A 24,299-nucleotide genomic window follows, 5' to 3' on the forward strand; every position below is an offset into this window, starting at 1 on the left:
ATTTAATATATTTAAAAAAAAAAATTTAAACAAAAGCAACACAATAGTTACTTTCCCTGGTAATTAGTTACTTTTATAATGATGTAACTCTGTTACTAACTCAGTTACTATTTGTGAGAAGTAACTAGTAACGATAACTAATTACTTTTTTAAAGGTACGTGCCCAACACTGCTTGGAGGTCAGACGTTTGATTGCAAACTAGAGTGCGCATGTCAGATCATTTTTGGATGCTGCATTTTCACCTCCACGACACAGCGTCGCTGTTCCACATCGTAACTTCAGCTTCGAATGTGCTTTGCCTCATGCAATGCGCTTCAAGTAAAAGCAACACGGCATTCGCCACCATCATCAACAAGAAAAGAAAATGGAGGTCACGCTGTTGCTCCGACCGTAGGCCGAACGACATTAATGTTAACAAGTGAGTATGCATTTCCAATTGTTGTGAACACTAATGCATGTTTGTCGCCGTTCGCCTGTGCTGAACAAACACAGAGATGCAGATGCACTTTGTCAGTTTTACAGCAGTGAACCTCGTTCTCCAGTAATGGCGCCACGAGTCTCCATATTTATTTGATACGATAAGAAAAGATTATTCCAGGTGGAGTGACGTTACAACACCGCGGGACAGACTGATAAACAGCATGTGTTTTATATGCAAATCAAATAAATTTATGTTTTGGTATGTGAGTTAAAAAACGCATGCCTTCCATGTTGCATGATAATCAGTGTTTTTAATTACAATGTGACTTTACGATATTATCTAGAACATTTGCAGATGTATGCTGCTGTATGCACGATTGCATTATTTCCGTCCTTTTAAAATGCGATTACTACGAATTTTAGATGTAGTTTTGATTTTGACAAAGTGGGTGTGTGCGGTCCTCTGGTTTTGCACGAAACGTGCATTTTGTCGCGTTAGAATCTGTTACAACGTGAATTACTTTTTCATAAATGCTTGTATTTTTATGCACGAGTGGAAGAAATAGAAAGCTTACGTTAATTACGCGATTTAAGTTATATCTGTTGAGGAAACTGCCCGTTTTAAACATTTAACATTTCTAGTATGTTTTGCATGACTATGATATCTCTCTAAATTGAAATGCATTTAAATGATGAACATATTAGACGATAACCTCGTCTCACGTGGCAGCTCTCCGTGACCGAACCCCCCCGAACTCTGTTCGCAAACGAATCCCTTGTTGATTCGGTCCAACTAGTTTGATCGATTCGTTAGCGGTACTGGGGTACATGAAATCCTATACACATACGATAAGCACAGTTATCAATAACCTAATAAACAGCAGTGTATACCTAAGTATCGTTTTATTGGAACGTTGGTACGTAGGGAACACGTGACGACGTCATTCACCAATGACGATGAAGAACCACTGTATCGAATTGATTCTTTGGCCGTTCGAAGGAACCGATTCGCAAAAATTGGTTCGATTTAGCAGCAACATAACGTACTTTAGAGCTCATTTAGAGTGTATTCGTTTATATTATGTGCTGTATACAGTGTAAACTCTTATGAACGATACTAAGGAACAAAATAGCTGGAATGAAAGGATCTCTTGTGTAAGCGAGACTGCGCACGAGCGGGACAGTGAAATGGAGGTCGCGCTAGCGATTAGCTAAAGCTAACGGGCAAGTAACAAAACTAAATACTCGATCCTTAAAGCTGTTTTGTCTCATTTTGCGCCTCTGTATGTGTATTTTACAGCAGTTAGGTGATATATTTTGTGCTGAGTTGTTTGTAGGCTAGATATGTTACTATGACACTTAATAATGTGGGCGGCCTTTCCAGAGCACAACAATGTATGTTTTCTTTATTTTTAAATGTAGTGTTCAGGAATGATGCGTTTACAAATATATCAGAAATCCTTATGAGAGTGGATTATCTTCCCTTAACCCTTTAACTGTCACCCCCCCTTTTTTTAAAATAGGTTTGGTGCACTATCCGAACTTAAATTGTTGTAATTCATGAACACTTTGGAATACAGATCTAAGGTTGGTCTCTTTTTAAAGAAGACAGTCAGCAGATTATGCCAGATGTTATTTTTTTTTCAAAAAAATAAAATGTTAATATGTTATAGAAGTTTAAATGTACTAAAAAGAAAATGCACTTTATATTTTATATAAAATACATATTTTACATAAGAGGTTTTACCCTAAATTTGATATCAAATTGAAGGCTTATGTCTAAATAAGTCATGTTCCAAATTTGAAGTTGATATGAAAAAAATTGAGGTTCCTGTAAAAGTTTGTTTGGGGCATTATATCACAAACAGCCACCGGGTGCCATACAAACTATAGAATTTTTTTAAATTTCTGTCACAAACGTCTAAATTTCTCTGTCAATTTTACTTCTATCACAAAATAACCACCAAATATGAAATCCTGAGACTCAGACCTTTCCAATGACATGTTTTTTTTGTCAAGATTATTAAAAGTTTGGATTCTAAAAGACCATAATGCATTTTGTAATTTGACACTTGACACCGCTGCTAAGGGGGAGGAGACCCGCAAAAGATTTTACAGTATAATTTCCATGGTAACACAATGTCCGGTTTCAAAATGGTTTTCATAGGATATTCTTGGGCTTCTAAGCTTTCAAAAGATATATAATTTGTAATGATTACTAAAATATTTGATAGAGAAAAAGGACAATGAAAAAAAGAGCGCCAAGCGTCTCACAGGTGGGACGGTGACAGTTAAATGGTTAAATTACACCAGACGAGGGTGTAAACGTTGTTTAACCGTCTTAATATATTTTGTGTTATCTTAAAATTATTTAATAGCAATTATATTGCACTTAATACATAACGCCCAGTATGTGAAATGTGCAATGCTTTACCATTACTTGCTTAGTGAATGTGTGAATTATAGCAGTCACAACACTCTGTAACAAAATAATGAGCTGTCAACATCTTGTTTGTTTATGTAAAAGTGTTCATTGCATCATTAATTGAGCAATTTTAATATGCATTAATTTAGTAAATGTGTTTTGCAAAGTATTTTCAGCATTGGACTGGCTCTCAATTTGAAGTCGATTGGGGTGATCAATATTTCAGTGATTGTTTAAGCTAACAAGAAGGAGCCAAATCAAATATATGTCATTTAATCCTGTATAGAAGATCCATTTGCTCATAGTGTTCTGGTAAATGAGTTATTTGTTTAAATGTATGTTAAACTGTAGGATTTTTGTAGACGTACTAATGGCAAAAATATGCAACAACATGAGACATACATGGTCTCTGTTAAGTTGATGTTGCGTAACAGTTCCGGCACAAGTGCTTACTTTTTTTTTTTTTTTTTTTTTTTTTTTTTTTTAAGGTGTAACTTGATAGACTTCCAACTGGTTGGAAAAAAGAGGCATGAATTATATACAGAAAGTTATGACATTTTAGATGTTATGTTGATGTAACTGCCTTTTTAACTTTTTATAGAGCTTACATTTTTTTGTTGCTAATTTTTAATTATGCTTTTTGTGTTGTTTTTAGATCAGTATCTTAAATAGAAGACTTCCAGTCGTCATCTTCATAGCAAACAGGTAGAGCCTTTCACCACTGTTATTCTGAAACTCTCCATGGGTTTTGACAACTTAAGTCACACTGTTGCTGTTTACTGTATTGAGAATGGTTGGCGCTAATTGTGTCCTGGAAACCTATGATAATAAATCAAACTTATGACTCTTAGCAAATGCATGTTAGAGCCTGCAGGTGTTTCTTGCAACAGATCCGGTTTTCTCTAGATCACAGTGTTCAACATTTACACAACCTTTTTTTTTTTTACTGATCAATAATACATTGCAGCCCTTTTCATTTGAACGGCTTTTATTGGGATATTCTGTTAACTTTAATCCAGTTGTATTTGATGTGTTAATGTTATAGAAGTCCACCAAATTTCATGCTTTTGTATGAAACTCAAAATAATAAGTAATGTGTGCATAGTAATATGAAATTAATTCTTAGTGTATAAAAATTGAAAATGCATTAAACTAATGATGAAAATAGCTGAAAATGCATCAATTATGGATTTCATGCATCATTATTATTGGTATACAGTAGTTATACTTAATGTTTCACACTGGTGTATGATACTCAAAATAAACACGTAAATTGTGTACGTTTTACTGCAAAAGTCTTTTTCTGTAATTTTTTTGCATGCCTATGTAAAATAAATGATGACAGTATTGATTATAATCTTTCGTCCTTGTCAGAAGAAAAAATATGTTCAAATTTAAAATGGCCAATCACACATCTTTTGTATGTTTGTATCTTCTGCCTATTTTTTAGGAATAGAAATTATTTAATTAAATGTTACTACTAGTGATCTACTGTTTTCTATTTTAATATAATTAAAAATGTAATTTATTGCTGTTGATCTTTTTTTTTTAAAATCAATTTAATGTGCCCTGACCAACAAAAGTATTGATTTATTTTAAAAAATTGTAATGACCACAACTTTTGAATGGTAGTCTGTGTGTATACATACTTTACACATTTGCACAATTTACAAAAAATATTTTTTATTGTCCATTTGTGATTAGAATTTGGATTAACATTTGGAAATTATTGTTATATATGCAGAGTTGTGTGCTAAGATGTTTCCTATTTTACCAGTGTTATGCATAATAAGACTCAAGGGGCGTCATTTTCTAAATTATGCAACAACAAAGATGGTTTGTAGATATTAGTTAGTTTACTAGCTAGAGGAAGTAAACAGCCCAAAAATGTTTTTAAGTAATCTAGTTTTGAGGAGCCCAGTGTGCATCTTGAACTCAAGCAATGTGTATGAACAAGAAGAGAAAGTGTTATCCATGTAATAACGATGTATGTTGATATGATTTAGACAATCTTTCACACATCCTTCAATTGTATAGTGTATTTTGATATGTTACTCCACTCTGAATGTAATAACTTTTAAGCATCTGAAGCAAGTTAAATCCTTTTTAAATGCCTTGTAGACTGAATTTACTAAATTCATAACACACCCTTCTACTGGGAAGCCAAATGACTACAGCGAAGAAAACTATACGTTTAGGAATTTGTAGTAATATTTGGGAGTTGTGCTCTCCATTAAATCTGTCTTCTTTCTTAATTATAGATATTCTGTTTGAAAAATAGTGTCTCTCTGCTATGGAGGAGAGTGTGAGCCCTGAGCTGACTCAAGCCCCTGAGCCTGAGCCCAGCCAGGATCCTGTGGATACCAGCTCACAAGGTACCCACGGCCCACTCCACCACATGCACTGCTGTATAAGAGAGCCGTGGGATTCACTCCAATCAGGGTTTCAAATAGAAAAAATTAATGGAACGGGATGTAATCGTTGAGATTTAAGAGTCTCTGTTCTGGGCATGCACTGGAAAATATTAAATGGCTAAAACCTTTCCATGCAATCATTTTTTTTTCAAAATGTGGTGTCACCATATTAATCTTAATTGGAAGCACGTATCACAGTTTTAATTGTGATGCAAATCGCATGGCTACAGTGTGCTGATGTTTAAACATTAAATGTTGAATTGAACTACAATTTTGCTACGTCTCACACACAGAACCAACACCGGTCTCGGAAGAAGTCAAAGATCAAAACGACCAAGGTGATGTTAGTGAAGACAAAGTAGAGGACCCTGACAAATCCACAAAGCCCTCACGTGAGTTTAAGAAGACTTGGGGCTTTCGTCGGACTACAATTGCTAAGAGGGAAATCCCTGGAGAAATGGCAGCGGAGACACCAGAGGGCAAAGGCGCCCCGGTGCGTCGCAGCGGCAGGCAGGCGAAGCGCACGGACAAACTGGAAGAGTTTCTAGTCACTGTGAAGCGAGGAAGAGGAACGGGAAGGAGAAGTTGTCCCTCACGACTCGAGGGAGGAGATCCTCCGTCCCAAACCCCAACCGATGCCGAAACGGCCTCCGAAGCCAGCTTTGACGGAAATGCAGATGCTAAAATTGAGGAACAGAAAGCGGCCTCACCAGAGAAAAAGAAAAGGGGTCGGGGAAGGACGCGGAGGCCGGTGAAGCCTAAAACTAGTGTGGGATCGGTGAGTGACGACGGCAGCTCTGAAAACGAAGAAAAGGCTGCCGGCGAGGTAACGAAGGACACTCAGGAACAAGTTGAGACTGTGGCCGGTGCTGAAGATGGAAAGGATGTGGAAGCAAAAGAGGAACTTGTGAAGGATGTGGTGATGAAAGAAGAGGATGGTGAGGAGGAGTGTAATAAGAACAAAGAGAAGACCTCAAACGAATCCATAAATAGACGTCCTACTAGAGCAGTCAGTAAAGACGCCAAAAGAGACACTAAAGCCAAAGTAGGAGCGAAGCTCCGCAACGAGAAGAAAGAAGAGGATGATGATGATGAAGACGATGACGAAGAGACCTCGTCCAGTGAGTCTGACAGTGATGGTTATGACCCTAATGCACTTTACTGCATCTGCAGGCAGAAACACAACAAAAGGTATGTGTCTGTGGAGGTGCACAACATGTTGACAGCTGGTATGTTATTTAACGGATACTGTGAGAATTATATTATTGATGCATGTAGATTCAGCATAAAGATGAGGAAGATACAATATTTGAAATGATTGGCATATAAAATTTGTATGAATATTTAATTTATAAAATGCGTTATTTGAAATGATGTAGTGTAGTTTTCAAAATATTATGTGTTATCCTGGACCACAAAACCAGCAGCATGGGTATATTTGTAGCAATAGCCAACACATTGTATGGATCAAAATTATAGATTTTTTTCTTTTATGGCAAAAATCATTAGGATATTAAATAGAGATCATGTTTAATGAATATATTTTGTAAATTTTCCTACTGTAAATATATCAAAACTTAATTTTTGATTAGTAATATGCATTGCTAAGAACTTCATTTGGACAACTTTAAAGGTGATTTCTCAATATTTTTATTTTTTTTGCACACTTAGATCCTAACAAACCATACACCAATAGAAAGCTTATTTATTCAGCTTTCAGGTGATGTATAAATTGACCCTTATGACTGGTTTTGTGGTCCAGGGTCACATTTATGTACATAGTTTTATACATATACAAGAATTATTATACATTATAAATAACTATGAAACAGTTCTAATAATATTGGTTTAGATATTTATTATGGTTGTAACAATACGATTTTAGATATGAAGTCCACGATGCAAAGTTTATTGCATAGTGTTTTTTCTTTATTTTTATTTTTCATGAAAAATTAAAAATTTTGTGCATTTTAAAGTTAAACGATTCTTTCTAATGCACTTTAAGAGTTCAAAATTAAGAGCTCTAACCCATGTTCTTAACTAAGAAAATTTGAATCAGAAAAAAGTTGACTTGTACCTGAACTTTAAAGGAGATTCAACCCTCCTTTTATTTGTGGTATACTGTCTCAGTCTAAATTACATTCACACTGGTGTTTTAGGAAGCCAAACAAATTAGAATATAATGATCATAACAACAATGACAGTAATATTGTAAATCAGTTGCACAGCAAATTAAACGAAGATGAGTATTTCAAAGGTATGTTATTTTTGCTTTTACAGTAGGGAAATTATAATACTACTTTCCTAATTTCTACACTTGAAAGAGATGTTTTGAGTTTGGACTGCAGTAACGTTATCCATTTTAACCGCTAGCTGTCAGCAATTCATACTGCACTTTTAGGCTTTTTCTTTGGTGGACACGGCAGTAGAGCTTTTATTTTAAAGGAAAATTCCAGCTTCAGTGAAAACAGGCTTACAGAAATGATCTCAGTACAAATCTAGTGAAACGCACAGCGAAAGACAGATTTGATGAAGGGATTAAGCCATGTTGCGCTTTCGGGCCCAAAACACAACTTTAAAGACCTTTTATGTTAGTATAAGTTGTGTGAATATATTTTAAAAACTACACTTTGCCCAGAAAACCGTTTCATCGTCAAGTGACGAAAATATTTAGACAGTTTTGCTTTATATATATATATATTTATATATATATATATATATATATATATATATATATATATATATATATATATATATATATATATATATATATATATATATATATATATATATATAATGGGTTAAATTAGTTTAATGTTTTAATGTATCAGTTGCATAAAAAATTATTATATAAACAGCTAAAATGTGAAAGCGATTTGAGCTGTTTAATTTCAGTAAAGCATGTACAAAGAGTTTTTGTGCAAGTGTCCTGAGCAAAGATACTAAGGAACGAAACTGAAGTGTTATACCCTATAAGTATGTGCACATGTATCTACAGGAGTATTTTAAACCAAATCATGAGTTTCTCAGAAAGCCTTAACAGTTTTATTGACTTAAGGACCGGGAGAAATCTATATATATTCTATGCTAGAAATTTTAGCATGCTAAAACCATTAGGTCTTGTGAAAGTTACTGTCGTATACATCATAAAACTAAAGTCTGCTTTGCAGTGTTACATTTATAAAACCTAATATGGTATAAGCTAGATGCATGATAATCACCCTTCGATCCAAATAAAGCAGTGTGAATGTGGCAGTGTGTACGATTTTTTTTTTTTTTTTTTTTTTTTTTTTTTTTTTTAGCTGTATGATGTTTAAGCTCTGTTAGGATTATTTGCATCATGTTGCATTGTGTTTAAACTCAAAATTTGATCATCTGCAGTAAGCGACTGCCATATTCCATAAATGTAAATATGACAATGTTATCTGTATTTGATTTACTGATCTGAAAGTTTTCACACCGTAGATATAGTTCAGTCTGTGAGTGAAGCACGTGTTTCCAATGATCTATGCTTTTTGAATTACTTTTTTTTTTTTTTTTTTTTTTTTTTTTTCTGATTTCTATCATGACTGTATTTCATAATATATCAGCCTTGAAGATTCAGATTCTAAGATTATAGGTTTTCAATAATTATCCAGCCTTTAAACCCAAGGAGAACATCAAAATGTGAAGTTTTTGCAAGAATTATTGGTGTAGATTGGTATTGGTATATTCCTGTTCTTTGTCATAATTGTTAATTTAACACTTGGTTAATACTACACTGTCCTCATCAGGCATGATGCCAAAATATGGCAAGTTTTTATGTTCAAAGCAGACATGATCCATTGCTTGCTTGTATTTCTGTCAGCAGATGATTATTGAGGGTGTTTGGTCACTGTTTAAATCCTTGTGCATAGGTTTATGATCTGCTGCGATCGCTGTGAGGAGTGGTTTCATGGCGACTGCGTTGGCATCTCTGAGGCACGTGGCCGACTGATGGAAAGAAACGGAGAGGACTATGTCTGTCCGAACTGCTACACACAGAAGGGACAGTTTTCCAAGGCTGGTCCCTCCACAGCAGCTGCAGAGAATGGCAAACGGCCACCAGCTGGCCTTCGTAAAAGTGAGACTAGCCTTGCTACACCATCTAGCACTGCTGCAGCCACCACGGAGGAGAAAGCTTCTGATGACCTGGGCATCAAGGGCAGGATCGAGAAGGCTACCAATCCTAGTGGGAAAAAGAAAATAAAGATTTTCCAGCCGGTATGTTGCTGTATGAAACACAAGTTTGAATACTGCACTCTTGTTAACATGGCATTTCATGGGATTGAAGAAATCAGAATCATCCTGTTGGTTTTGAATACAGTTTTTGATGCTTCTGTGCATGAAATTTGTCAGCTTTTCTTACAGGGTTTTATTGTTAGTGACACATTGCTTAAAAGCTTAATTTTAACTTAATGTAACTTCAATTACATCAACATCTGATTTTACTTTCAGCATTTGATGGGCATTAATTGGCTGCTAATTTTAAAGCTGTCACATCTGTGTTTTTACAGTATTTCATTGTACAGTATAATTGTGATTATCAGTTTTGACCACTAATAATTTGACTAATGTTCAGAGGGAATTGTCATAATTTTTGGTAGTAATAACATCTGAGAACCATGCTTTTTAGTGCAATTACAAAGCATGTAAAACACTGGTTTTATGTCACTATTGGGTGTTTTTCTCAACTTGGTATTTTTCCTGCTAACATAAAAGCCAAATCACCTTGTAATCTAATCATGACAAACTATATATCGTTGGAAAGGTCTTAGACTCCTAAATAGATATTTTGCCACAGTTTTTTTTTTTGTTACAAATTGTGTAGGAACAGTAGTAATTAATTTACGACAAGAGTGCACCTAAAATTCTACATTATAACAGAAGGCTTAAATTTTATAGCAAATTTGCATTAACTATTTTGTAAGATATTTCTTTTAAATAAAAAAGTACATTTTCTTTACAGTAAAAAAGTACATTTTCTTTACAGTTTTCTTTAAAAAAGAGACCAACCTGTATTCAAAAGTATTCATGCATTAAGTTTGGTTAGTGTGCTTTAAAGCCTGTGTTCAGAAATGTGGGTAACTGTTAAGGGGATAAATATATGTGATAAAAGAAAAGCATGGTGTGTTTATCTGTAAGGTGGCTGTAAGCGAGCCCCTTTTAAAATAAAACATCTTAAATCGAAATAAAAAATATTCTAAGACTAAAAGCTGATTTATTCAAGTTATCTGGTGTCATAATATTTGCTATTTTTTCATTATCTGTTTACAGGAATCACTTGATTCCAATGTTTTTGTTTAAAACAATATATACATATAAGATGTTCATGGCAAAATAAATTTACAAAAATGATTTTATGTCCATAGAAAGCAGATTAAATGTAAGTAAAGTGTCTATTTTTAAGGTTTCAAAGACATTTTTGGAGAATAAAATGTCAAAATTTGGTTAAAATTGTTACATTGTCATTCAGTGTAACACAATATTTATGTAAAAATTCAAACATGCTTATTCTGACTTGTACATATGAAAATGTATAAAAGAATAAGGGAGAATATTAAATTTTGTTGTTTTAAATGAGTAAAAAAATCTTACTGACAAATGGGCAAAACCTAGGATCGTGGCAAATTTAAAAAATGTAAAATTACAACTAATTAATATTTGGGATGAAAGTAATTCGTATTTTAATGTCATAAATTTTTGTTGTGAATATGCCAGACAAGATTGTTACACTGAATGACATTTTAGTGGGTGTCTTCTGTAAAATAGGGAAATATTTATTTTTTGCTTACAAAAACAAAAATGCAATTGAATTAAACAGAAAACTTTTTTTTTTTTTTGGAAAAACAATTTAAAATAGTATTACACTATTGTTTTTATGCTTGAAACCCTTTTTCATCTTTGACCATTATGAAATTATATATATATAATTTTTTTATTTTTTATTTTTTGGGTCCTGCATGTGTCCTTAGTGCAGCACAATTCCCCCCAAAAATCACTGTTAATGTAAATGATTTTTCAGCAGATGAGAACCTTGTGAAGTCAGGGTCTGACTATTTGGATTAGCATACCAGCATGCTATTCTTTCTAATGCTGCAGTATGTATACTGTGGATTTGTGAATTTTCTGTTGCAAAATACACTACTTTTATTTAACTCTGCTTCTAAATACTGGATTCCACAATGCAATGCCATGACTTTTAGTGCAATGGATGGTCTTGGAAGTAATATTAGCCACAGCCTTCTTTGACTTATTATTTGATCAGGCCATGAAATGAAGACATTTTCACACAGAATTGAAGTAAAAAATTTCAGTAAGCATTAATTGAATAACTGTATGAAAGTCATTTGTCAGTGTAGCATTACTGTTTTTAAAATTTGTCATTTAAAATGTAAAAATTACTGTTATGCAAAAAAAAGCAGTATATAAGGTGCAGATATGTTGCTATAATGTAGTGGGCACAGAGGTTTGACATCCCTGAGTTTTCAGCAGGTGACTGCAGTCGAAGGATCTTCCCTTCCCAAGTGCATCGGCCCTGGCTGTGAGAGAGATGCGCTCCCTGACTCCGTCTACTGCGGAAACGACTGCATACTCCGACACGCCGCTGCCGCCATGAAGACCATCACCACGGATGGAAAGGACTCTAAACAGAAAGAGAGGGGCAGGCCCAAAGCACAGAAAAAGACCACAAATAAATCACCAAATAAGGTATTATTCATAGGCACCTTAAGAATAATCCTATATTCATTTTAAGGCTTAACTGGTAGTAAATAGTTTGCTACGTATTTATTTTAAATTATGTGAGGATACGCTTAAATTGGTGTTTAGGTGTTAATGGTAAAAGTTGTTTAGTAGTTGCTAATTCAGGTTGCACATTAAATCAGGAAGACAGGTATTGTATCAGCTCTTTCTCTATAATGCTAGGACGTTTAAATCTATATATCCTAACAGTGCTTTTTGTTCTTGACTATAGAGGAAATCCGTACGGGAAAGGAGGTCGTCTAACCAAGGGGAGGAGGAGGAGTCCGAATCTGGGACTGAGGAAGATGACGACGACGACGATGAAGACAAGCATGCAGAGGAGCATCCGCCGCCACCAGCCATGTCATCCTGGTCCAGTGACCATAATTACATTGCAGTAACGCCAGAAAAGACTACACCCATATCAGCATCTGTGTTAAACAAAACGTGTATGTATCTCTCTGAGGGTTTTCCACATTTTATTGACCCGTCTCTACCAGTGATGGGCGTGTTGAACTGTCAAGAACAGCCGATTGAAATTGTTGCAATCTAGAAGCTGTCTAGAGCATTTTAAAAGAAGCTCTTCTGGGTTGAAATTATGTGCCTTAAAGCGATATTAGAGGTTGAAATGTTAGCACAGCTATAATTATGAACGTTAAGTTGGACACCCTGTGCTACATCTTAAAATATTCATCAGTGTTTTTATGCAACACTGCAAGGAAAGTATCTGTATCAGATCATTCAGAGCTCCAGAACAGGTAAGTTCAAAAAATATATCAGAATGGTAAGTATTTAAGATCTTAAGTGCATAAAGACTGTTTTACAGTCTACAAGTATTTTAAAGTAAATTTAGTTGTGTGTAGATCCTATGGATCTGAGCCTAAACTGTAGTGCCTTGCCATGATATTCTTTTGTAAAGCTCTATGAAGTATATATGCGTGTTATTTTGAGTCTCTCAATGTATGGAATACCATTGCCATTTATCTCCAATCCCTGCCATCATCGGGGCTAAAACCTCATCCGAAAAGATGTACTGACCGCACACCTGATCAGGTAGGTTTGGTGTCTTTTTCTCCTGCCCTCCTTCCCCGACTAAGAATAGAACATCTTTGATCACATGGACGTTTGACTACGGTGCTGTTACATATTAATGAAAACATGTAACTTTAACTAACAGCTTTTAATTTGATATTCCTTGGACTTGCATGCACTGCATTTATAAATCCTCATTGGACAAAGTGGCATTCAAAATAAAGTGAAATTTACGGATAATACTCTTCTGGCCCTGTGCTTCAATTGTGAGAGAAGTCTGTTTATTGGATGACAACATGGGATGGCATGGCCTCTGCCTGTTATATGTCTCGGCGTGAGTTACAAAAAGAAGCCTACAGTCGTTGGAGCTGCCTGAGAGAAGAACTGTGGCATTTCAGAAAAGTCCAAGAGCCCAGAGAGTGAGCTGAAGTTATGAAGAACAGCTGAGGACACCACAGCAGACAACAGCAGAATTCACACGCCTCATATTTGCAGCACACAGGGAAATGTCAAGCTGTATTTATACATATGCACAGAATATAGACCAATGCTGATACGATTGTTTGTATTTTAGATTTAAATATTAAATTACATATTAAGTCCTTAGTGTACCTGTTGAAAGCTGAGTGCGGCTGATTTGATGCAGAGGTTGCATTTAGAGCATGGGATGGTTGACTGTTGCAAAGTTTTAGTTTAGAAAATGCAAAGACAGAAAAAAGATGCTTAAGGAAATCATGAAATGGAAAATCAAAATGAATGCCAGTCATTTTTGTCTTGGTTTCAGCTGCATTGTTCATATGGTTTTTAGCCTTTTATATGTGGTATTAGTGTGCATAAGGCTGCCTAGGGTTGTTGTGTTGATCAAGATATGCATACATTTCTCTGATATGGTTAACACATGAATGGGATTACATTGATGCTCTGTGGTACACTCTGTACCTTGAAAGTGCTTGTAAGGATGCATTTCAGCAGTTCAAGAGAGATCCACTGTTTAGTTATTGTACAGTGATTATACACTTTAATAGATCTGTAATTCCATACTGAAATTCATCTTTTCCCTCCATGTAGCTGGTAAGATTATCTTTTATAAAGCCCTTGTGTAATATTTTACATCAGGATGTTTATGCTTTATATACTTGATGTGTTTGTTGTTGCTTGTTGAGGGTACCATCAGCATTTTAGTATAAATGTAAGACTTTTTCCCAAGGGATTTAATTGGGTTAGAGAGGTATAGCTTGAGAAAATAATAAAAACAAGACTGTGGTCAATCTAAGTTTAGCTTCATAATCAAGCCTTTACTTAATAACTGAAAGGTTTGTGCTATGAACCCTTCATGTTCTAATTATATACTTTTTTTTTTTTTTTTTTATATCAGTTTTAATTTGCTTACTTTAATATTTTACTGATAGCTTGCTCCACTTAGTGGAGTCATTATATCAAGTCTCTTATCACACAGTGATTTTTATGATTAATAAATTGTATGAAGATTGAAAAATATAGATGTGTGTGTATATATACAAATACAGATGACTGGCTTGTGAGCCAAGTAGCCTCAAATACTGGCTTGAATATGATTCTAAGACAATATTTTCTTAAATAAAGCTTATGTGTTAAACATTTTCTTGTTTGTTTCATTGAACAATCAATCTTCATATTCAGTAACTTGAGAAAGTTATTACAGTGTCAAGGCAAGGCACTACAATTGAGCATTTTACACTATTTTTTTATTTTTATTTTTTTGGGGGGATTAACCAAAAGAAAGCTGTTAAACTACAATTGTGAATTGCAACATTTTGCACTTGCCCTAGATTTGCAATTTCATTTCTGTGTTCATCAATCAGTTCATTCCTTGTTTTCCAGCAGCTGCCCCAAAAGACAAAGAAAAGGAGGACAATGAAGAAGTAAAGACAGAGAAGGAAACAGCTTCCGCTGACAAGAAGCCTCCGGCTTTAAATGTTGTTCCCAAAGGCGGGAAGAAGTCTCCTGGCTCCAAGGGGACAAAGGCAGCTACTGCTGCCACCTCCCCTCTTCCCAAAGGCAAACCAACTATTACACCTTTAAGCAGTGGAAGAGAGTTAAGGAAACAGCCTGTACCCATACAGGGCAAAGCAAAAAAGCCAGGACCTCCCCCACCACCGATTCCGGTTTTATCACCTCCAGGCGGCCCTGGATCTCGCCACCATGTCTCTGGAGCGCTCCGCGTAAGCAAAAGCACCTTTACTATCCCCAAAAAGCAGCCGCAGGCTGGGCAAAAGGAGTCAGCAGAGCCTGGTCCCTCTCCAACCGCTAGAACCCCACCTTCACCAGTGTCGTCCACCCAGCACTTGGCCCCTAAACCAACCCAACCTGCTGCACCTCCTGCTCCTCCACAGCCACCACCCAACAACCAGATGAGATCCAACATCAGACGATCTCTGACTGATATCCTGTATAAGAGGTATATTTTTTTTTTTACCAATACAGTATCTGTTAATAACTTTATGGTAAAAACTAATGCACCATGAGATGGAAATTAAATCAGAGTTTTTGGTTCTGTTTATAAAATATGACCCTTTTTTTATTTTGTGCTTGCATTTTATGTTCTTAAAAATGCAATTTTAAATATTACATTTTTATTTGAATTGCAATATGAATTTAAATTCATCGCAGGGTCAGTGACAGTGATGATCTCTCCATGTCTGAGAATGAAGTGGGAAAGTTGGCTGTCAGCATTGAGAAGGAGATGTTTAACCTTTATATGAACACTGACAACAAGTACAAGAACAAGTACAGGTCTCTTATGTTCAATCTAAAGGATCCCAAAAACAAGGTTAGTTTTTTTCTGTATATTAATGTGTCGGAGACAATTATAAATCTACTGAAATGTATATGTAACAGTGCTGAGAGTTGTATTATTTTACTTATCTGTGTGGCAGGGCCTATTCTATCGTGTGGTTGGTGGCGAGATCAGTCCTTTCAGGTTAGTGAGACTGAGTCCAGAAGAGCTTCTTTCCAAAGAGATGTCCGACTGGAGGAAATCAGAGATCTCTGAGGTAAAACAAGATTGAAATTGTTTGTGTAAACTCAGACAACTGTGATGCTGTGTTTGCTTAAATTATGTACTTTTTCCTAAAGAGTCTGGATATGAGCGGGAGATCCCAGTCAGGACAGCACAAAAGTGGATCTAGACAGGAGAGTGCTCCCCCAGATGTGGACATGGAGGAAGCTCCTCCCATGTCTGATGGAGATGTATGTATGCCTGCCACTTCCCAATCTCCCCACTTGGCTTCTGCTGCTGTAAGTTCTGGCTTTCCTGCTTTCTGCATCTGCCTCATTTCAGTTTCTAAAATTCACTTTTTGTTCTTATACCTGCCATCTTTCTCATTCTGATTTGCCTTGTCTTTCGCATGGGTGCATATATACATTCTAAAGATTGTTTGTTGATCATTTCATTGTGTTCGTTCCATTTGAGCAGGACTCCCAGGAGGACACACGGCCCACTTCTGCACCAGTGTCTACTGGGAAAGGCAGTTCAATGCCAGATATCTTCAGTAGTATGTTGAAAGACACTACAGCAGAGCACAGGGCTCATCTCTTTGACCTTAACTGCAAGATCTGTACAGGTGGGACTATTTTTCACAATATAAGCTGCACACTCTTAAGACAATTGGAAAGTGGCTGTTACTGGTTGTATATACACCTATGATCTTTCTAATAGCTAATAATTAACATACGCATTGCTCATATTTTAGGCCAGAAGTTGGCAGATGATGAACCACCGTCTAAAAAATCGAAAATGTCTGTGCCTAAAAAGCCAGAGCCATCTTTTAAGTCTAAATCGGAGCTGAGACCATCTAAATCCCCTGCTGAACCCCCTCAAGCTTCCTCTCTTTCTGGTCTTGAGACACCCTTGCCTGATTCCACATCTGTGATGGAGGATCCAAGCAGTGTATTTCCTGTGGTTCAGGTCCCAGTCGCTGCCGCCGTACCTGCAGTCTCTTCGGTTACAATAACTCGGAGGGATCCACGTACTGCTGGTCATCGCTCGTCTGTACCTCAGATAGTTCCTGATGTTGTTGTTCCTGCTGTGGCAGCAAATGTTCCTGTCTCTGTTGAACCTGTGGTTGTGGAAGCAAAGGGTCCTTTGCCTATGCCTCCTCCTGCCCCAACATCTATACCCAGACCTGTAGTCCCGAAATCATCTTCTTATGGCTCCAGTACTACCAGGTGCAGGATTGAATTGAAAATATATAGATAGTTTGACTTTTTGTCTACCTTGATGCCATTTTACTATGTAGTAATATGTGGTGTTGTTTTTTTGATCAGTGCGTCAGAGACCACTCCTGAGGGTGAAACCGCTTTGTTCTTGTCTGGACAAGAGATGATGTGGAAAGGATTCATAAACATGCATTCTGTTGCCAAGTTTGTCACAAAAGCCTACATGGTGTCAGGATCGTTTGAGCATATTAAGGAGGTTTGTTTTCTAAGGATTAAACTGTCTTAATATTAGAATGTTGGGTTCACGTTATGGTTTTAACAGCTGTTTATTTTATTTGCAGGACTTGCCTGACACTATTCATATTGGTGGTAGAATATCGCCACACACTGTATGGGATTATGTGGGAAAGCTGAAAACTTCTCTGTCAAAAGTATGAAAAGAAAAACATTTCGTATGCACTAGAATTTAATTCAAACTCATCTGATTGCCGTTTACTAAAGCTGAGTGTTCGTTTTTCAGGAGCTCAGTCTCATTCGTTTCCATCCGGCAACTGAAGAGGAGGAGGTGGCGTATGTGTCTCTGTTTTCTTATTTCAGTAGCCGTAAGCGGTTTGGGGTTGTGGCGAACAGCAATAAGCGCATTAAAGACCTTTACCTCATCCCTCTGAGCTCAAAAGACCCACTTCCTGCGAAGCTTCTGCCATTTGATGGACCAGGTAAGCATATACAAGGATCTTAGTGTTTTCAATTAAAGTTTACATTTTTGATGTTAACATCAGTTAAGCATGATTAAAAATCTGTTTGTGTTTAACTCTTTATTCTGTGAATGGGAAGCTTGTTCCACAATTTACAAAAAGGAAAACAAACCATGGCCATATCAAATGTGCTACAATGAGAGTTTGTTCAATACAAGGTTGTTTGCGTATTTGTTTTTGGCTTGTCTTATTTTTGTCTGCAAGTTGTCATGTATTTTAAGACTTTCCAATAAAATATATTATGAATTCAAGTTTGATGTCGTAGATGTTTGTGTCCTAGCCTTATTTTTCAGGTTCATGTTTCAATGTAAGAACGAGTGTTTCAAAATTGAGTTTATCAAAATGACTACCTATAAATGTTATATAAGTTTGCTGAATATTAAAAATAAAATTAAAAATGCCCATTTATGCTGTCTGGTCAACCATGGAAAGTTTTATACTGGACAAAAATCTTATGAGAAAAACAAGGAATCGTCCGACCTGCCCAAGGAGTGACTGACTTACCAATGTTCGCCAGCAAGTTACTTATCTTGAGAAAAATGTTGCATAAAAATTACATGATTGAAATTATTGGCATATATATATATATATATATATATATATATATAAATATATATTCTCAAACAAACATGAGTAGTGTTGTCACTAATTAAATGGTGCTATATCTAGTACTTGATATAATTAAGATGTTTAATGATGTGTAAGGGAACATTTATGCATAAATGAACAAATTTTTTGTGGTAGTTTGCCAATATTAAACAAATGTTTACTCATTAAATGCGTACATCATGAAGGTATTTTAGTTGGCACATAAAATTTACAACAAAAAGTTTTTAATGACCAGTTTGTTGTATTTTGTACTATGTGGAACAAGCTCTCCTAATGTGTATTTCTTATATCTATATCTATAACATCTACCTAAAAATTAGGTGTTATATTAGAAGAATCTATGGATCTAGAGGACTTAATAATGTTTCATGTTTTTTGCAGGGCTTGAACCAGCTCGCCCCAATCTCCTTCTGGGGTTGTTAATTTGCCAGAAGGACAAGAAGCGTCCAGGAGCTCCTCTGGAAAATGAGGAGAAACGTTCTAAAACTCTAAGAGATGATGAGACAGGACTTCCAAAACCATCCACTGCTAGTAAATCTGAAATAAAACAGGACAAAGTTCATCGATCTAGTCTGGATGCCATAAGCACAACTCCCCCAGGCACCCCTCCACCCCTCAGTGCCTCAGAGTCTTCAAGTTCTGTCCCCTCTGTGTTTTCAATACTGTCCTCTGTGAAAGCACCTGGTGTTAGCACTAGCACAGGCAGTAATTCTCCATCCTCCAATGTCTCAGCAGCATCTACAGCTTCTTCCACACCACTTCAGACTATCCTAAAAACACTTTTTGGTAAGAAGAAGCAAGATTCTGATGTCTCGTTATCACCTTCAGATCAAAGTGCTGTGGACGTCTCTGTGCCTTCTGTGTCCCTGTTAGATCCCATTGTACAGCAGTTTGCAATAACCAAGGGTAAAGAGGTAGAAGTACAGGATGATAGACCATATGATCCTGAGGAAGAATATGACCCAGCTGTTGGCTATGGTACAGAAAATACCCATGATACAACAAAAGTACCTGCCGCAGTTAAGCAAGCAGAGGTCACCTCTGTGATGGATGATGTAGCTTATGACCCTGAGGACGACTCTCTTTTTGATGAAGTTGGGGTTGATCCAAGTACTAAGAAATTAACAGAAGAAAAACAGGTTGACGAACAAAAGCATGAGGAACCAGTTCATCAACAAATACCAGAGACTTTGATTTCTCAGCCTGTTACATCTCTGTTGGCTAACAGTCAACTGCTGCAGCTTGGTAAAAAGGTTGAAGAGCTGGTGGCAAAGAGTTCGGCTGCTCCAGTTATTAACCAGAGAAGAGACCCAAGGCAGAGTAGAGACCCTAGACAGGCAGCTGCAAGTAGAAGACAAACATGTGATTCCACAGAAGCAGAGGAGGAAGCTTCTCTTACTACAGACAAACCATCTCCACAACAAGGTACAGTGACAGAGACATCACCAACACAAGCAAGCACAGTTGCAGATACACAAACTGCACAGCCGGACTCTACCGAGGATGCATCAGTAGAGGAACCTTATGCAACCACAGATATCCCTGTATTGCAAGTCACTGCCACCTTAGATTCAGTGCAGCCTGCCATCCAGCACCCAGAAGCATCCCAGTCTGAGGAAGGGGGCGAGAGCGAGGAAGAAAGCAAGAGTGAGGAGTTGCCTTTTCTTGATACAAAAGGCACAGAAGTTTCTATTCCGTTACTAGGAGAAAAGATTGACCCGGAGTTAGTCGAAAGCTACATGGAAAAAGAGCCTGAAGAGGAACCCAAAACGAAGAATGAACCCATTGAATCCGAGATCAAAAGTTTTGAGGAGGTTTGGCCTAATTCTGCCAGTATTTTAAAAGCTGAACAAGTTTCATCCATCGGACAGACTGTTTCAAAAGCAGATCAGACTTCATCAATTGGGCAGCCTATTGAGACCACTGCAACCACATATTATAACATTTCAACCATCAGTACTTCATCCACATCTTTACACTCAGGAGTGCCACAAGATGTCATCCAAGACAACTCATCTTACATGGATTCTCACAGTTCCCATATACAGCACATACCAACAACAAATCCTGCCAACATTCCACCTCCAATGTCTTTTCCTCCTCCTATTGGTCCTCCACCAATTCTTGGTCCACCTCCCCTGCAAGGCCCACCACCAATCACCGTTCCACCCCCCATGCATCTCCCTCCTCCAATGTCAGCACCCCCGCCAATGCAGATCCCCCCAATGCAAGGTCCACCACCTCCCCTAGGGGATAAAGATCATTCTCCGTATCCACCACCTGCATCGTATCCACCTTTCCAGAATCAGTGGGGTAGCAATTCCCAGTTTGATGCTGCTCCAAGAGGGCCACCTCCTCCAAATTTTACACCAAGAGGACCACCTCCATTTCAGCCATTGGGTCAGAGAGTTCCTCCTCCTCAGATATTTGATAATTCTATAAATTCAATTCCTCAGCATATTGGACCAAGAGGCCCACCTCCAGGGCCTCTACCACCCGGGCCACCTCCAAGCTTTGATGGACAAAGGTTTAATGGGCCTCCACCTCCTTTTAACTTCTCTGCACCCAGGGGCCCACCTCCACCATTTCCTGGTCCCCCTCCAAATCACTTTGATAACAGAGCTCCACCACCATCCCATTTCCCTGGGCCAAGAGGCCCACCTCCAATTCATAACATTGGAGATCATGGTCCTCCATCTAATATGTCAAGAGGGCCTGCTGATCAATTTGAAGACGGTGGAAACGCTTATCATCAGGGAATAGAGAAGCCCCAGATACCTTCACAAGGGCCTCCTTTTAGGGGACCACTGCCAAACCACTTTGATGGACGAAGAGGACCCCCTGGACCTTCAGGTGAAATGTCAGGACAGCGATTTCCACCTCCAAACCAGTTCCGTGGTTCACCTCAACACAGGGGATCATTTGAGGAACCACGGGGAACTTCATCTCAAGACTTCGAAAGGCACCGGGGACCATCAATGCAGCAGTTCGGTGGCCCGAGAGGTCCACCACCAGGACATTATGACAAGGAACCTGTTGGTCAGCCAACACGATTCAACTACAACGATGATACCCCAAGTGATGTTCGAGATGTCAGACCTGTTCGTGGACCTCTGCTTCCAACACCTCCTGAAGGTCCCATCCCAATACCGGGCCGTATAGGTGGACACAGCCCAGACAGCCACCGTGATGACCACTGGAGACGGCACTCCCCTGAAATGAGGAGGCGAAGAGATTCTGAACCACATAACCGTCCAAGTAGATTTGATGGTGGTTCTCGTGACAGAGATGCCTCCTCAAGGTTGTCTGAAGAGAGACAGCGTGATTTGTCTGAAGATAGGAGGAGAGACAGAGAACGAGAAGGTGGTCATCGAGAAGGTGGACGATCATGGGGCTGGAACAGAGAGCATGAGTATGACCGGGGCAGAGAAAGGGACCGTGAAAGAGACCGAAGCAGGGAAAGAGATAGGGAGCGGGGCCGCAGCAGGGAAAGGGACAGAGAACACAGTAGAGAGAGGGATCGCAGTAGAGGCAGAGAGTCTGACCGACATAGAGATGGAGACGGAGACAAGAGGAGGGACCGGGATCGAGACAGAGACCGTGGCAGGGAGAGAGAGCAAGACCGAAAAGACCATGACCGAGACAGAGCAAAGAACAGAGACAGAGAAAGAGACCGTGACCGAGATCGAGACAGCAGAGACAGGAGAAGGGAACGCTCAAGGAGTCGTGAACGGGAACGTGGAAAAGATCGGGACAGAAGAGACCGGGACAGGGAACGGGACAAAGACAGAGGCAAGGAGAAAGACAGAGACAGGCGGGACCGAAGCAGGAGCAAAGAAAAGAAAGATGACAAAAAAGAAAGATCTGACAGCTCAAGGGCGAAGTCTACAGAATCTGAAAACCCATCTTGAAGTTCATTCATCCTCACCGTTGACTGACAATTTTGTTTCTTTCCAAGTTTGCATGGGTTTGAATGTTGCGCTTGAAGGTCTCTTTTGTACTCTTTTCTTGCTGAATATTTTATGCTTTTTACTCACAAGTCCTTGATGTTGATAACATCTTCAGGTGTACTTCTTATGTGATAATCTTGCCAGCACGACATAACACCCTCCCCGTACTTCAATTTTAAAGAAAAATGTGGAAGACTTCAAGGTTAAGAATAAAACGACATGTAAATATGTATGTATTTGTGTATATACAGGTACGTTTTTAACTACTTTTTTTCTAAATAGAGAAGTCATAAAAGCCATATAGCTTTAAAAATTATGTTTAAAGGAAAAAATGTCTTCAAAAGAAGGTCTTTGTATGGTAAAAGCTTAACCAGCATTTAATGAATGTGTCTGAAGGCTATTGTTAATGATTGACCTGAAGCCACTCCTTATGTTCATTACATTTGTTCAATTAAATTCTCTGTGATTATAATAAATATCTTTGTGTTTTCTTTGAAGTTTTTGGGGAGTTTACAATAGTTTGGAATATTTTATATGATCAAGTTATAACTTTCATGTAAGCTAAATTGTATGCTTTAAAATAACTTGATGTTTAAATTGTTCTAAATCCAACTAAGTCATCCAGGACACAATGGTTTGCAAATGTATTCAAATGTAGTTGATTTGATATTTCAGGAAAAGCTAGTATGGTCATTTTATGAATGGTTTGCTAAAAAAAAAAAGTGCAGTACATTTAACTAGTGTAAATTTACTTGAAATTCTTTGTACTTGCTTTTCTGATTTTCTTCCACCCAGACCAATCCAAGCAAAGTAACCCATCACTAACTTATTTATTTATTGTGGATAATTTACTAATGCAGTTTTCTTTCCTGTGTTTATATATTTTACATATTCAAACAGTTTATGTATTCAAACAGAACATGTGGGTTGGCATGCCAATCTGAATACATTCTGCCCTAAATAGTGAACGGAGATGACCTGATATTAGAATTAGAAATCATGAAAGAAGCTGTGGTTTACAGTGAATTTATAACAGCTAAGGGGCGTTGCTAGGCACGATGCAAAGCGGAGTTATTCCAATGGTTATTCCGTATACATAGTAAGGTTTCACAAAATGAAACGGAGCAAATAAAATGTAATGATATAAATGAAAACAGTATTCTTCCACCAAATAATGCAGTTCCTAAGAAACAGTTGTGGTTGCAACAAATTCGTTGCGATCAACACAGAAGTAAACAAAGGTGTACGTTTATAGAGTAATTTCGAACGCGGCTCAACCAATCAGAATCAAGGACGGGAACTATCCGTTCTATAATATTTTTTAAATGAGTGTTCCAAACATGCCTGGATCGTGTCACCAAGTCATCAAGTTCAGAGGTTGAATGCTAAGTTAAAGAAACTAAGTGTCATGCAAGAATAGGCCTATTTGTCCATGCGGTGGGAGTAGCGTAAATTAAATTAAGTAATAAATGAAGGAGTGTGAAAAATTTAATGAATCAAAAATCAAATGTAGGTAGCCTATGTTTCACACATATTTTTAAAACGGTTACTTATAGGTGGTCGAATTAAGACAGAACATAGCCACTACTACCTTAGTAGTCGTTTGCAGTTATTTGATGGAGGAACATTGTCATTGTAGAGACCATCTGACAAAAAACTGTAGTTTAGGATGAGTCATCAGTATTTTGGGGTTGTTTTTCCGGAAGAAAAAAAGACTTTAAGCTGTACTAAAAG

General features: G+C 37.5%; 1 protein-coding gene across 9 annotated transcripts; it reads left to right on the forward strand.

Moving 5' to 3' along the window:
• Positions 1 to 265: 265 nt before the first annotated feature.
• dido1 (death inducer-obliterator 1) lies at positions 266 to 23,050 on the forward strand. 9 transcript variants are annotated; one of them, XM_051122379.1, is made up of 17 exons: positions 266 to 419; positions 3,502 to 3,551; positions 5,108 to 5,221; positions 5,554 to 6,451; positions 9,157 to 9,502; positions 11,771 to 11,989; positions 12,255 to 12,471; positions 14,915 to 15,491; positions 15,704 to 15,863; positions 15,970 to 16,086; positions 16,169 to 16,330; positions 16,509 to 16,656; positions 16,786 to 17,260; positions 17,360 to 17,507; positions 17,593 to 17,682; positions 17,772 to 17,967; positions 18,997 to 23,050. In XM_051122379.1, the coding sequence occupies exons 3-17, from the start codon at positions 5,140 to 5,142 to the stop codon at positions 22,524 to 22,526; spliced, it is 7,365 nt and encodes a 2,454-aa protein (XP_050978336.1). In that variant the 5' UTR covers positions 266 to 419; positions 3,502 to 3,551; positions 5,108 to 5,139; the 3' UTR covers positions 22,527 to 23,050. The 9 variants fall into 9 exon arrangements, with proteins under 9 accessions (XP_050978336.1, XP_050978339.1, XP_050978340.1 ...); XM_051122382.1 differs by having other exon boundaries at positions 14,918 to 15,491; XM_051122383.1 differs by having other exon boundaries at positions 11,774 to 11,989.
• The last annotated feature ends 1,249 nt before the right edge of the window (positions 23,051 to 24,299 follow it).

Source organism: Labeo rohita, chromosome 11 (genome assembly GCF_022985175.1).
Source record: "Labeo rohita strain BAU-BD-2019 chromosome 11, IGBB_LRoh.1.0, whole genome shotgun sequence".
Lineage (NCBI taxonomy): Eukaryota > Metazoa > Chordata > Actinopteri > Cypriniformes > Cyprinidae > Labeo > Labeo rohita.